At 44.3% G+C, this 11,615-nt stretch overlaps 1 protein-coding gene across 1 annotated transcript; it reads left to right on the top strand.

Moving 5' to 3' along the window:
• The first annotated feature begins 1,106 nt into the window (after positions 1-1,106).
• Positions 1,107-6,393, top strand: Cyp2b14l1 (cytochrome P450, family 2, subfamily b, polypeptide 14 like 1). Its single transcript, XM_006228557.2, has 5 exons — positions 1,107-1,143; positions 2,461-2,620; positions 3,332-3,524; positions 4,255-4,387; positions 6,335-6,393. The coding sequence occupies exons 1-5, from the start codon at positions 1,107-1,109 to the stop codon at positions 6,391-6,393; spliced, it is 582 nt and encodes a 193-aa protein (XP_006228619.2).
• The last annotated feature ends 5,222 nt before the right edge of the window (positions 6,394-11,615 follow it).

The following is an 11,615-nucleotide window of genomic DNA, read 5'->3' on the forward strand; positions in this document are numbered from 1 at the left end:
AGTTTCATATGATATTGATTATCTGATCTGTAGGTTGTTATTTCACTGTTCCATACAGTATGGTATTGTGACTCCACCTAAAATCATAAACACATCAAACATATAGAGCGTTTTCATGGAATTATTCCCTAAACAACAGGAGGCCTGACCATTTCCATTTCTTAATTTCTATTATCTTCATGGACATCTAGACTGAGGTAAAGGTTACAAGAGGATGAGTGTAAGCTCTTTGTAAACATGCACCATTCTGTTCAAATGCTTTCAGCACTGGAAGGTTTTGATATTCCTGGGACCAATTCCCTGAAGATGCCTAGAAATGGTTGAAGTGACAGGTAGTTTCCTGACAGCCTGTACTGTAGACATGATTGACCGTCAGGACTACAACCAGGCTTAATCCATTTCTCCTCCCAAGTAACTCAGTGGGTGGGTCAGGGCCATTCTCCTGATTGTTGTCAGGAGGTATTTATCAGGTTGAAACTAGTCACAGTAAGGATGGATTCTAGATGAGATGTCAGGAACTGCTGACTAAACTGAAGGGCATGGTTGTGGGTCTAAATCTACATTGTATCTGTATTCATATCTATAAACAGATCCATATCTATTTGTTTTGTTTTGAGATAAGACGTTATGTAGGCCAGGCAGGCCTCCAAGTGGATACATACCCAAATATAACTACTCGTTCTCTGATCTCTAATTCCTCAAGGTGAGTTCATAGTCATATGTTTAGATTCCTACTGCTGGTTCCCTGATTAAGATACAGCCAAATGTGTAGACCTGCTGGGTGGTAAATAACCTTTCAACTCTTAGGTCGTCAGTAGGGAAAGAATAGCCAGGGGTTGAGATGCCTATTTATCTATCTGTATCTAAGGGTTTTAACAGTTTAGCAACAATGTCTGTGCTGACTAGCCACAATCCTGGTGCTCCTGTTGTTTGGCAGCTCAAGAAAAATATGGAGATGTGTTAACAGTACACCCGGGACCAAGGCCTGTTGTCAGGTTGTGTGGGACAGACACCATAAGGGAGTTTCTGTTCGACCAAGCTGGGACTTTCTCTGGCCAGGGAACAGTTGCTGTGCTCAATCCAGTTGTACATGGATATGGTAAGATATGGGACAGGGTGGAGAGGAGAATGTGGCCCAGGTAGGTGAGTCTGAGAGGTGGGACCCAAGCTGTGGGGAAGGACTCTGGATTCCTTCCACCTACCCATGTTTCCCCTACTTTCTTAGGTGTGATCTTTGCTACTTCATAACTGTTATCTTTCTAAGGTTAGGCATCATAATGTAAATATCTGTGTTTTCTGATGGACTCAAGCAACTGCTGTGTTGTTTGATCTCCAAGGGATTATGATCCATAGGTTGACAACTGCTGGTCTTAGTGAAAGGCAAATGCAGAGCTTCAGTGAAGTGAAGGAAGCAGGAAAAACTTCAATCATGTTCTAAACAGAAATTCTGTTTCCTGTGCTTGTGTTGATGGGAATCAAGGAGCACAGAAGCTGTTGGGCGTTGTCGTTTGGTAGAATTCTGAGGCACTTCTGGGTCCTTCATGATTCCTTACAAGAAGGCCATCTTGGAGACTTAGTTTGCAGCTCTATTTCTTTACAGCAAGCATCTGCCTTTCTCTTATTGATAGTTCTTACTAGAGCTGAGATGGTGAGCTGAGGTGCAGAAGGAGGAGAGGAAGAAAGGTGCAGAGTTTGAAAAGAGTGGCTGGAGAGAGAAGTCATGTTGATGGAGTTCCCAAAGGAAAACAAGCTATAAGGCTGAGAGCAAAACTGACTAACTCAGGGAAGGTTCTACAGGGAATCAGAGAATATAGATGATGATATACCAGCTCCAGGGAGAGGGCAACAAGGATTTATTGCTGTTGGACAGACCTCATCCCTCCAACCAACAGGGGCCATGATAGAAACTGGCATACAAAGACAGAAGGCAGAAGTCCTTATAGCTTCTCAAAAACCACAGAGCCTAGAAGTCTCAGAAGGGATGGAGGAAGATGGGCAGATGGGAGTGGGGTGCTCAGAACTTGCTAATCCACACAGGAAATCCTTGAAACTTTCTCAGCTCTTTCTGCCACTGGGAATTAACTATCAGCTCAGAGTCAAAATAGTGACCAGGGAAGAGGTGCCTTGTGGAAATTAACTATACATGATGTCCCTCTCAGCCCCTGGCAGACTGAATCCTGCCCCCGGTCATGAGTAGCTGTGTTGTCTTGGTGAACATAGCTATCCTCTCTGTATGCTAACAACACTGCATTTTATGTCCAATATCCTGGGGAGTCAAATACAATGATGCATTCAGAGCTTAGATTAGGGCTTGGTCCATTATATGTGGTATCGATGTTAGCTGCTGTTGCTATTTTTTGAGTAGTGAGTGGTGAGGACAGCCTCACGAGATGGAAATAAATTCAAATATTCCCCTGGTTCTATATCTCCTGTCTCCAGTCTTGCCTTCTTGTCCTCCAGGAGTCCCCCTGATCCCCACCTCCTTCTTCCAGCGCATTGCAGCAAACATCATCTGCTCCATTGTCTTTGGAGAGTGCTTTGACTACAAAGACCACCAGTTCCTGCATCTGCTGGATCTGATCTATCAGACATTTGCCCTTATGGCTCCTTGTCCAGCCAGGTCAGTAGGTGGGAAGAGAGGAGCATCAAGGGCAGAGAAGAGAAGAGATCGATTTTTGGGTGAAGGAGGGAGTGTCTTAGGACTGGAAGAAAGACAAAGACAGCACAGAGAAATAAGGAGGCTGAGACCTCGAGGCAGGGAGGCAGCATGTTTAACAGGTTAGAGAGACCTGAGTATGCATGGTCATCCATACAAGAAGAAAAAATGATGTGTTATGAAGATGTAGCTCAGAAGAAAGAATCCTGCTTTTTTTTTCATGCAGGATCACATGGATTCCTCCCCAACAATGTATATCCTGGGTTTGGTGGTATACAAAACATGAAATTCCAGCATTTGGGTGATGAAGTCTGGGGTATCAGCAATTCAGGGTGATCCATGGCTACATATTGAATTTAAGGCCAGACTTGCTAAAATGACATTCAAACCCACAACCCACAAATTAAAACAGAGATAATTCAGCAAAGAGGATTAGGAAGGAGCACAGAGGAAAGGACAAAAGAGATACAGAGAGTGCAAGACAAAGGTTAGAGACTACAGTTCAAAAGCATACATATGTATGCTGCATGTGTGTGTGCTCGTGTGGGTGTGTGTGTGTAGTGTAGCGTGTGTGTGTGTGTGTGTGTGTGTGTGTGTGTGTGTTGGGGGTTGCTTCATGAATTCTGGAGCACTACCCACTTCCTGTGTCCTGACAGCTCCAGGTGAGCCCCTGAGTCTCTCTTTCTTATGGGTGTTTCAGCTTTTCTCTGGCTTCTTGAAATACTTTCCTGGTGTCCACAAACAAATCTCCAAAAACCTACAAGAAATCCTCAACTACATTGGCCATAGTGTGGAGAAGCACATGGCTACCTTGGACCCCAGCGCTCCACGAGATTTCATCAATACCTACCTTCTGCACATGGAGAATGTGAGTCATGCATGGATTAGAGAGGGGGCGGGTTGAGAGTGAAGGATGGGCATGGTGTCAGAGAAAAAGAGGGGACAGAGGATGAGGACGAGAGGTAGAAAAAGTGCAGAGGAAATGTAGACTGGAGGAAATAGAAAGGGAGGAGAAAATGACATAGGGAAAGAAAAGCGGTGTGAGTGGGGAAGAAACAGGGCAAAGAATGAAAAGCAGACAAGATCACAGAGTCTGGAGAGATAGCTCATGGTTTAGACACACTGTCCAATATGGCAGACTGGAGTTCCTTTCCCAAAAGCTATGTTAGGCTTCTCATAATCGTATGTAACTCTAGCTCCATCGATTCCAATGCTGTTTCCTAGCTTGTCTGGCAAATACAGACACACACACACACACACACACACACACACACACACACACACACACACACACACACTGCAGACACCCACAGTCATATACACATAAATATACATAAAATAAACCTTTTTTTAAAAAAGAGTTGGAAATGACCAAAGAGACAGAGGAGTCAGATTCTAAAGACCAGAGCAGTCCAGGGAAGACTGAAGAAAAAGAGGATAATAGACAATGAGACAAGTGGTGTGAACTGCTGAGGGGACACGTGCCCAAGGGTCCAGAGAGCGTGGGACACATGGACAGTGACTAGAAAGGCACATGCATCTCACTACAAGGATCCAGTCATCCCTGACCCTTCCTTCTGTCTCCCATCTGGAGCCAGGAAAAGTCCAACCATCACACAGAGTTCCATCACCAGACTTCTGTGCTCTCTCACTTCTTTGATGGCACCGAGACCACCAGCACCACACTCTGTTGCTCCTTCCTGATCATGCTCAAGTACCACCATGTCAAAGGTGTGCCATGGGTGAACAGTTGGGGATTTTTAACTTCCTTTTGGCTGCAGGGGTTCATGTGGATAACAGAGACATGGGCTTCTTACATCTGGAGCTCTGAAGGCATTGTTTGGTTTCCTCTAAATGAAGGCAGTGTTGTGGTGGTGTTTGAATGAGCACTTGGCTGACCTGTATTCTGTTGTTTCCTCCTATCAATTAAAGGTTGATTCAACCGTGAGTTTAACCATCCTTCCCTCTTTCTGTCTTTACATCCACCCATCAACCCAGTCAGTCATTAATCTGACCATCCTTCCCTTCTTCTATCTTTCTGTCTTTACATCCATTCATCCATCCATCTATCCACCCATCCAACCATCTCTCCTGTCCTTCCTTCTCTCTTACATGAATTCATGCAGTCATCTTTCTATCCATTTACCTCTTCATCCATTTACCCACTCTGTTCACTAACCCAGACATCTATTCTCCATATGTAAACTTATCCATTTTTCCACCGATCCATTTATAAGCTTATTCACCAACTCAATTAGTCACCTGATCATCTGTATATCCATAGATTTATTTTAAATTTTTTTTATAACTTGAGTATTTCTTATTTACATTTCGAGTGTTATTCCCTTTCCCGGTTTACAGGCCAACATCCCCCTAGCCCCTCCCACTCCCCTTCTTTATGGGTGTTACCCTCCCCATCCTTCCCGCACTGCCGCCCTCCCCCCAACAATCACATTCACTGAGGGTTCAGTCTTAGCAGGACCCAGGGCTTCCCCTTACACTGGTGATCTTACTAGGATATTCAATGCAACCTATGAGATCAGAGTCCAGGGTGAGTTCATGTACAGTCTTTACGTACCAGACACTCACATGGTGCAAGGATATGCATACAGACAAAATACCAACACAAACACACACACACACACACACAAACACAAAGCAACAACAACAACAACAAACAAGCAAACACAGAAAAAAAACCCAACTCACCAGTGTTCAACCAAGGTGTGGCAGTACGAATCTTTAATCTTAGCACTCAGGATGCTGAGGCAGATAGAATTTAGTGAGCTCACGACCAGCCAGGGCTAAATAGTGAGATCCCGTGTGAGTGTGGCTGACACACTTGTTTGGTGAGACAGGATCTCACTATTTAGCCCTGGCTGGTCTTGAGCTCACTAAATTCTACCTGCCTCAGAATCCTGAGTGCTAAGATTAAAGATTTGTACTGCCACACCTTGGTTGAACACTGTTGAGTTGTTTTTTTTTCTGTGTTTGTTTGTTGTTGCTTTGTGTGTGTGTGTGTGTGTGTGTTTGTGTTGGTGTTTTGTCTGTATGTGTATCCTTGCACCATGTGAGTGTCTAGTGCCTGGGGAGGACAGAAAATGGCATGCGATCCCTTGGGATGGAGTTAGTAATGGTTGTGACTTCTGCTTGTGGGTGCTCGTCATTGAACCCATGTCTTCTGGAAGAGCAGCCAGTGCTCTTAATCACTGAGAAGTCTCCAGATTTCTTTTGCTGAGAACTTTTCCACTACATCCACACTGGGTGAAAGAAGGAACAACTTACTGTCCTGCTCACTGCTGTACTGTGAGCACTTGGAACAACAGGTGACTGATGTCATGTAGTCAAAACATCTGCCAAGAAGTAATAACTAAATACATAAATAAAGTGATGAAACCATTCAACTCACACATTGTGTGGCCAGACCTATTTAACCTTCTTATGATGCCCAGAATTTAATCCTAAAAGGATTAACTTTGTTTCAGTTCTGCAATCTATCTGTTCTTGATCCCTCTTGCTGCCTTGACACTTTCTGACAGAGGTGGGCTGGAGCCAAACTTTTATTGGGGTCACCTGAACCTCTCAGCCTCCACACACCTAAACGCTGGGACCTGCAGGTTCCCTTAAGGGGAGTGCTGTTTACATAACATCCACTAATGTGATGATATTTCCAACCAGGAATTGAGGCTTTCGACCTCAAATATGAGCCACTAAATTTCTGCCTGCATGGCGTGTAGCCCTTGGAAAGTTACCAGGAGCTTTACCAAGGTAGATTCCTGACACGCCCTCCTCCTCCAATCACAAAAATATAACAACAGAGAAACCTGCTCTTCAGGAAAAGCAGGAGAAAGTAAGGGAGAGGAACACAAAGTTCCAGCTTCTCCTTTTTAAAAATTGCCTCTTTTCTGATATTAAAATATGTTTACCTCATTTCCCACTTCTCTGTCCATCCAAATGATGGCATATACTACACCTTCAATTTTTCATTCATTGCTGTTTCTCTCTCTCTCTCTCTCTCTCTCTCTCTCTCTCTCTCTCTCTCTCTCTCTCTCTTTCTCTCTCTCTCTCTCTCTCTCACACACACACACACACACACACAAACACACATATCACATTCCACAGTCTCTAATTCTCAGCATGGTGGGAAGCTGTGGGTTGGTCAATTGCCATCTACTGCAAAAATTAACTATTTCTGTTTTTATTCATTCATTCATTTGTTTTTCTTTTTACTGTTGTTGTCTTGTTGAGATGGAGTCTTTCCATCTAGAACTGACTGCGCTGGAACTCACTCTATGGACTAGACTGGCTTCCAACTCTCAGAGATCCACCTCCCTCTCCCTTCTCACAAGTGCTGAGATTGAAAGTGTGTACTGCTACTGCAAAGAAATTTCTCTGACGGTGGATGAGAGATGTGCTAATCTATGACTATACAAATAAATCTTTAGGCATGAGTTTGGTATGATATCTAATTAGCACAACAATAGTAGGTTCTCCACTAGGGCCTATGATCTACGTTGCCATGTGTTCTTGGCCTCCTTACTAGTGTTACACTGAAAGGTAGAAGTTTTAAGGTTGGTTGCCCCCCTAGGCAAAAGTTTAGAGCAGAAGAAAAAAACTGGTCAGGCCCTGGAACTCAATTATACCAGCCGGTTTGGCAACTCTTTCCCAGGAACTAACTGATCATAAAGTTAGATTAAAATCTTAAAGAATTATCTTGAAAAACAGGAAGCTTCTCCCTGGAACTGGTGGACCATAAAGTTAAACAATCTTGAGAAACAGGAAGCTTCTCCTTGTAATTTTTCATTGGTATTCTCGACCCTTTACAATGACGCCCTTCCTACCCCCTTGAGTTGTGGTTTCTTATTTAAATATGTCTTCTCCCAGGCACTCTGGGTCGAACTCCTCTGCCCCTGCGTGAAATATGAGTCTTGACCTCAGTGCACTGGTTCCTATCAATAAACCTCATGTAAATTATAGCAAGGACTGTCTTATATGAGTTCTTGTGGGGTTGTGTCATCATGAGACTTGAGTGAAGGTCTCCCTGCTTTGGGGGCCTTTCATTTGGGGGCTCGTCCGAGATCAGCAACCACCCCGTCTCTGAAGACCCACTTGGAGGTGAGATAGCTTCTGTGTCTTCGTGTTTTGTCTGTGTGTATCTGTGCTGACTTAACTCTGGGCCTGTACTTGCTCACGAGTTCTGGTTTTGCAGTCGCTCTCATCTCAGGTAGAGTTGGAGGCTTGTGTCTCACGAGAGACAGCGGGTGTGAGTGGTAGATGTGCCTGCGGATCACTGACTGTGTTGCTGTGAGAGACGTCCCAGGAATTCTGGGGGAACCCCAGGGGTGCCTGGGAGATTCCTGTCTGGGTACCGGTGAGGACATGGTAGTTCTGTATTTCTCCTTGGATTGGAGAAATCTGCACGTCCACCCAGCCATCTGTATTTCCAGAGTGGTCTTTGTCCGTGTGTCTTAGGTCTTTGTTTCGTGGTACCACTGGATGGAAGTTAGGGCTAGAACACACAACTTGTTAGTTGAGATTAAGAAGGGACTGTGGTAGACTTTTTGCTCCTTGGAGTAGCTGGCGTTTGAAGTCGGCTGGCCTCCAGAGGGCACCTTTGATTTAACCATTATTTTTTATCTGCTTTCCTTCATCTGTCTTTGGTGAGCTCACAGAAGCTCCCATCTGAATCAGTCGAGTTTTGTGGTGATCTCGTGGCAGCCACTTGTTTTTTGTTTTTGTGCGCACTTCTGTTTTTTGTCTGTTAATCTTCTGATTGTCTTTCTGTGTGACTGAATGCTATTTGTCCTCTTCAACAGATCTCTATTTTCTGGACTCTCTTCTTGTTTTCTTACCATCCCACTTGAGATGCTTATTAGTAGCTTTTACAGGAAATACAGAATCCTACTACAGTCCAGAAAAAATATTCCAGACACGGATGGAAGGTCCTCAATCCTCCTGTTGACTCTAATACATCTGAATGTAGGGAATGCTACAAATCTTTCATCAGACTCCAATGGTGGGTCTCTGAGGGGCTGAAAAACACCCCACCAATTTGCCTAAAGTAAGAAAAAGATATAAAGAAAAAGTTGCAGAAATTTGAAGGGTTAAGCTAAGTCACTGAGAGAGTTAGTGTAAGTTACAGAGAAAGTAAGGTTAAAGTGCAGTTCAGGGTGAAAAAAAATCAGGAAAAAGAACAAAAAGCCACAAAAGAAAAGAGACAGAAAGAAAAAGAAGCTAGAGAACCAAAGAGAGATAAAAGACAGTATAAAATCTTAAACAGGCCACAGTACTTAAAGAGACTAGAAAGACAGTACCTGGCAAGAGAAGAGGCTTCCTGGCTAAAGATCAGTGTGCCTATTGTAAGGAAAAAGGGCACTGGGTCAGGGACTGCCCCAGGATAGAGGGGAAGCCCACCCAGTGTTTTGTGGATACAGGGACCCAACACAGTGTGTTCCTACACCCAAGTGGGTCAGTGTTCATCAAAAGACCTTTGGTACAGGGGGCTACCGGCAACAAACAATACTCATGGACTACCCGAAGAACAGTGGACCATGGCGTGGGCTGGATAACCCACTAATTCATGGTCATGTCTGATTGTCCCTATCCCTTGCTCATGAGAAATCTGCTCTCCAAAATGGCTTGTGTGGGCTGAAATGGCTGGTGAGGCCATGTGTATGCATATCTGCAGACTGTGTATGTGGAGCTTAAGACCTGTCTCAGTGCACCAGTACCTGATGCTGGGAGATGTGTGGCTTAGTGCCATTCTTCCTGGAACACACTGCTCCTGCCAACTGGGCACAAACAATTATAACCCATTCCAGTACTTAAAACTGTGGTAGAGTGACTGATGTTTTGCCTTTGAATGGAATATCCCGGAGGATGGGACCACTGGTCAGCTGACAAGACTAGATTTTCTAACAGTTGGGGGCAATCTGGTCACTTTGCTGCCCAATCTTGACCTGGAGCCACCACAGCACGAGTGCCAAGAACTGTCAGAAGCCCATGGGTAGAGGAACGACCTCTGTGACTGACTGATTGACCCCTGCTGAAAGCCGAGTCTACCTTGTCTACAGACGGGAACAGTTCTCTTCATGAAGGTGAGAGATGAGTGGGTGCTGCCATGGTGGACAGCACAAATGTCATCTAGGATAGACAAACTTCTACCCCCCCCAGCACATCAGTGCAGATGCCTTTGCCATCTCTTGGATGCCCTGATAAAGCCAACAACTGTAATATTCATTGCCCAGGACATCAGGAGGGAAGAGATTCAGTGACATGGGGCAATAACAAAACAGATCAAGTGGCTCGAGAAACGACTATGCAGGAGCCTATCCTGATGGGAGGCTTGCGAGAGACAGCCACTGGGAACTGGGATCGGACTAAGGGATGGCCTCACTTAGAATGAACAACAGAAGAAAAGGCCCGAATTGCTTAAAAAAAGGCAATTGCACACTTGAGGGAAAACTCTATTCCCCAGAGAACAAACAAAAGTCACACTTTGCCAGATATACAAATGGACTCATTTAGGTGATAAGAAGCTTACCCAAATAATTGAGATATATGTAATAGACTTTAAGATTTTAGCCAGAGAGACAATAAAAACGTGTGTCAGCAAGTAAATGCTTAACAAGCAAACAGGGCAAAAAGACCTAAGAAGTTTAGTGAGAAGTAAATGGAAACTTCACTGAGAAAATATGGTTACAAGTATCTCCTAGTGCTTGTAGGTACTCTTTCAGGAATAGATAGAAGCTTTCCTCACCAAGCAAAAGACAGCCTTGGCAGCCATCAAGAAGATGCTGGAAGGAATCTTCCCCTGGTTTGGAGTACCCAAGGTAATCTGGTCAGACAATGGCCCTGCTTTCATTGCCAAGGTAAGCCAGGGTGTGGTCAGGTATTTAGAGGTCGATTGGAAATTAAATTACATCTACAGACCTCAAAATTCAGGACAGGTAGAGTGAATAAATAAAACTCTAAAAGAGACCCTGACTAAATTGACCATGGAGACTGGTGCAGACGGGGTGGCACTCCTTCCCTCTTGCTCTCTTCAGAGCAAGAAATACCCCTTCCAGATTCATTCTTACCCACTTTGAGATCTTATATGGGACCCCAGCTCCTCTGACTGTATTAGATGGTGTTATTAAACCAACATGTCATAGTAATAATGATTTATATGCCAGGCAAAAAGACCTACAGGTGATACAGAAAGAAGTCTGGTCACAACTGACAGCAGCTTATGCCCGGGGACCCCTGAGACATCTCACCAGTTCCAGGTCAGAGACTTAGCTACATATGATGACATGGAGCCCAGACACTGGAGCCTCTCTGGAAAGGACTGCAGCTGGTGCTGCTGATCACCCTGACAGCCATCAAGTGTCAGCCCTCACCAGCCGCAAACTAGGTGTTCAGACTCGGGGGGGACTGGGACCTAGAGGGGGCACTCAGATTTTTAAAAGCTTCCTAGACTTACACATCAGATAAGTGGATACATCAGAGACATGACTGGGAGGTTGCTGTAATGTTCACTTGATGAGTGTGCTTTAGAAACAAGAATTTCATGTTTGCTCTGGGTTCCATCGAGATAGGTTCCCAAATCGTAGGTGTGGGGATAGGCTTAATTTCTCTTGCAAATGATGTAACATTCCCTTACTATGAAGGCATTACGTAGACTAGTAGTCCTAACATTTCTTGGGACTGTGCCTCAGGGATCACAACCTATATAAGTTTAGAAGTTCTAAAAGGCAGTCATGACTTTTATGTGTAGGTTCAGATAGTGTCCAGATTGTAATCCTGATGCTAAAAACTTAGTAAGATACAAAAGAGAGTTGAAAATTACTCTGAAAATTATCTTAGAGGTGAGTTTAGGTGATGCAAGGGCAGCTACAAGAGCATCTGCTGTTGCCCTGCAACACAAGGCTTATGGAGAATTCATAACTGCCACTGACTTAGATATAAAAAGAGT

Source organism: Rattus norvegicus, chromosome 1, assembly GCF_036323735.1.
Source record: "Rattus norvegicus strain BN/NHsdMcwi chromosome 1, GRCr8, whole genome shotgun sequence".
NCBI classification, from domain to species: Eukaryota; Metazoa; Chordata; class Mammalia; order Rodentia; family Muridae; genus Rattus; species Rattus norvegicus.

Excerpts from the sequence above, each read along its gene's own strand:
- Cyp2b14l1 (XM_006228557.2), top strand. The coding sequence starts at position 1,107 with ATGGGACAGGGTGGAGAGGAGAATGTGGCCCAGGTAG. Across the intron at positions 2,621-3,331 it reads ATGGCTCCTTGTCCAGCCAG|TCTCTCTTTCTTATGGGTGT; the intron begins GTCAGTAGGTGG and ends TGAGCCCCTGAG. Across the intron at positions 4,388-6,334 it reads CAAGTACCACCATGTCAAAG|GAATTGAGGCTTTCGACCTC; the intron begins GTGTGCCATGGG and ends ATTTCCAACCAG.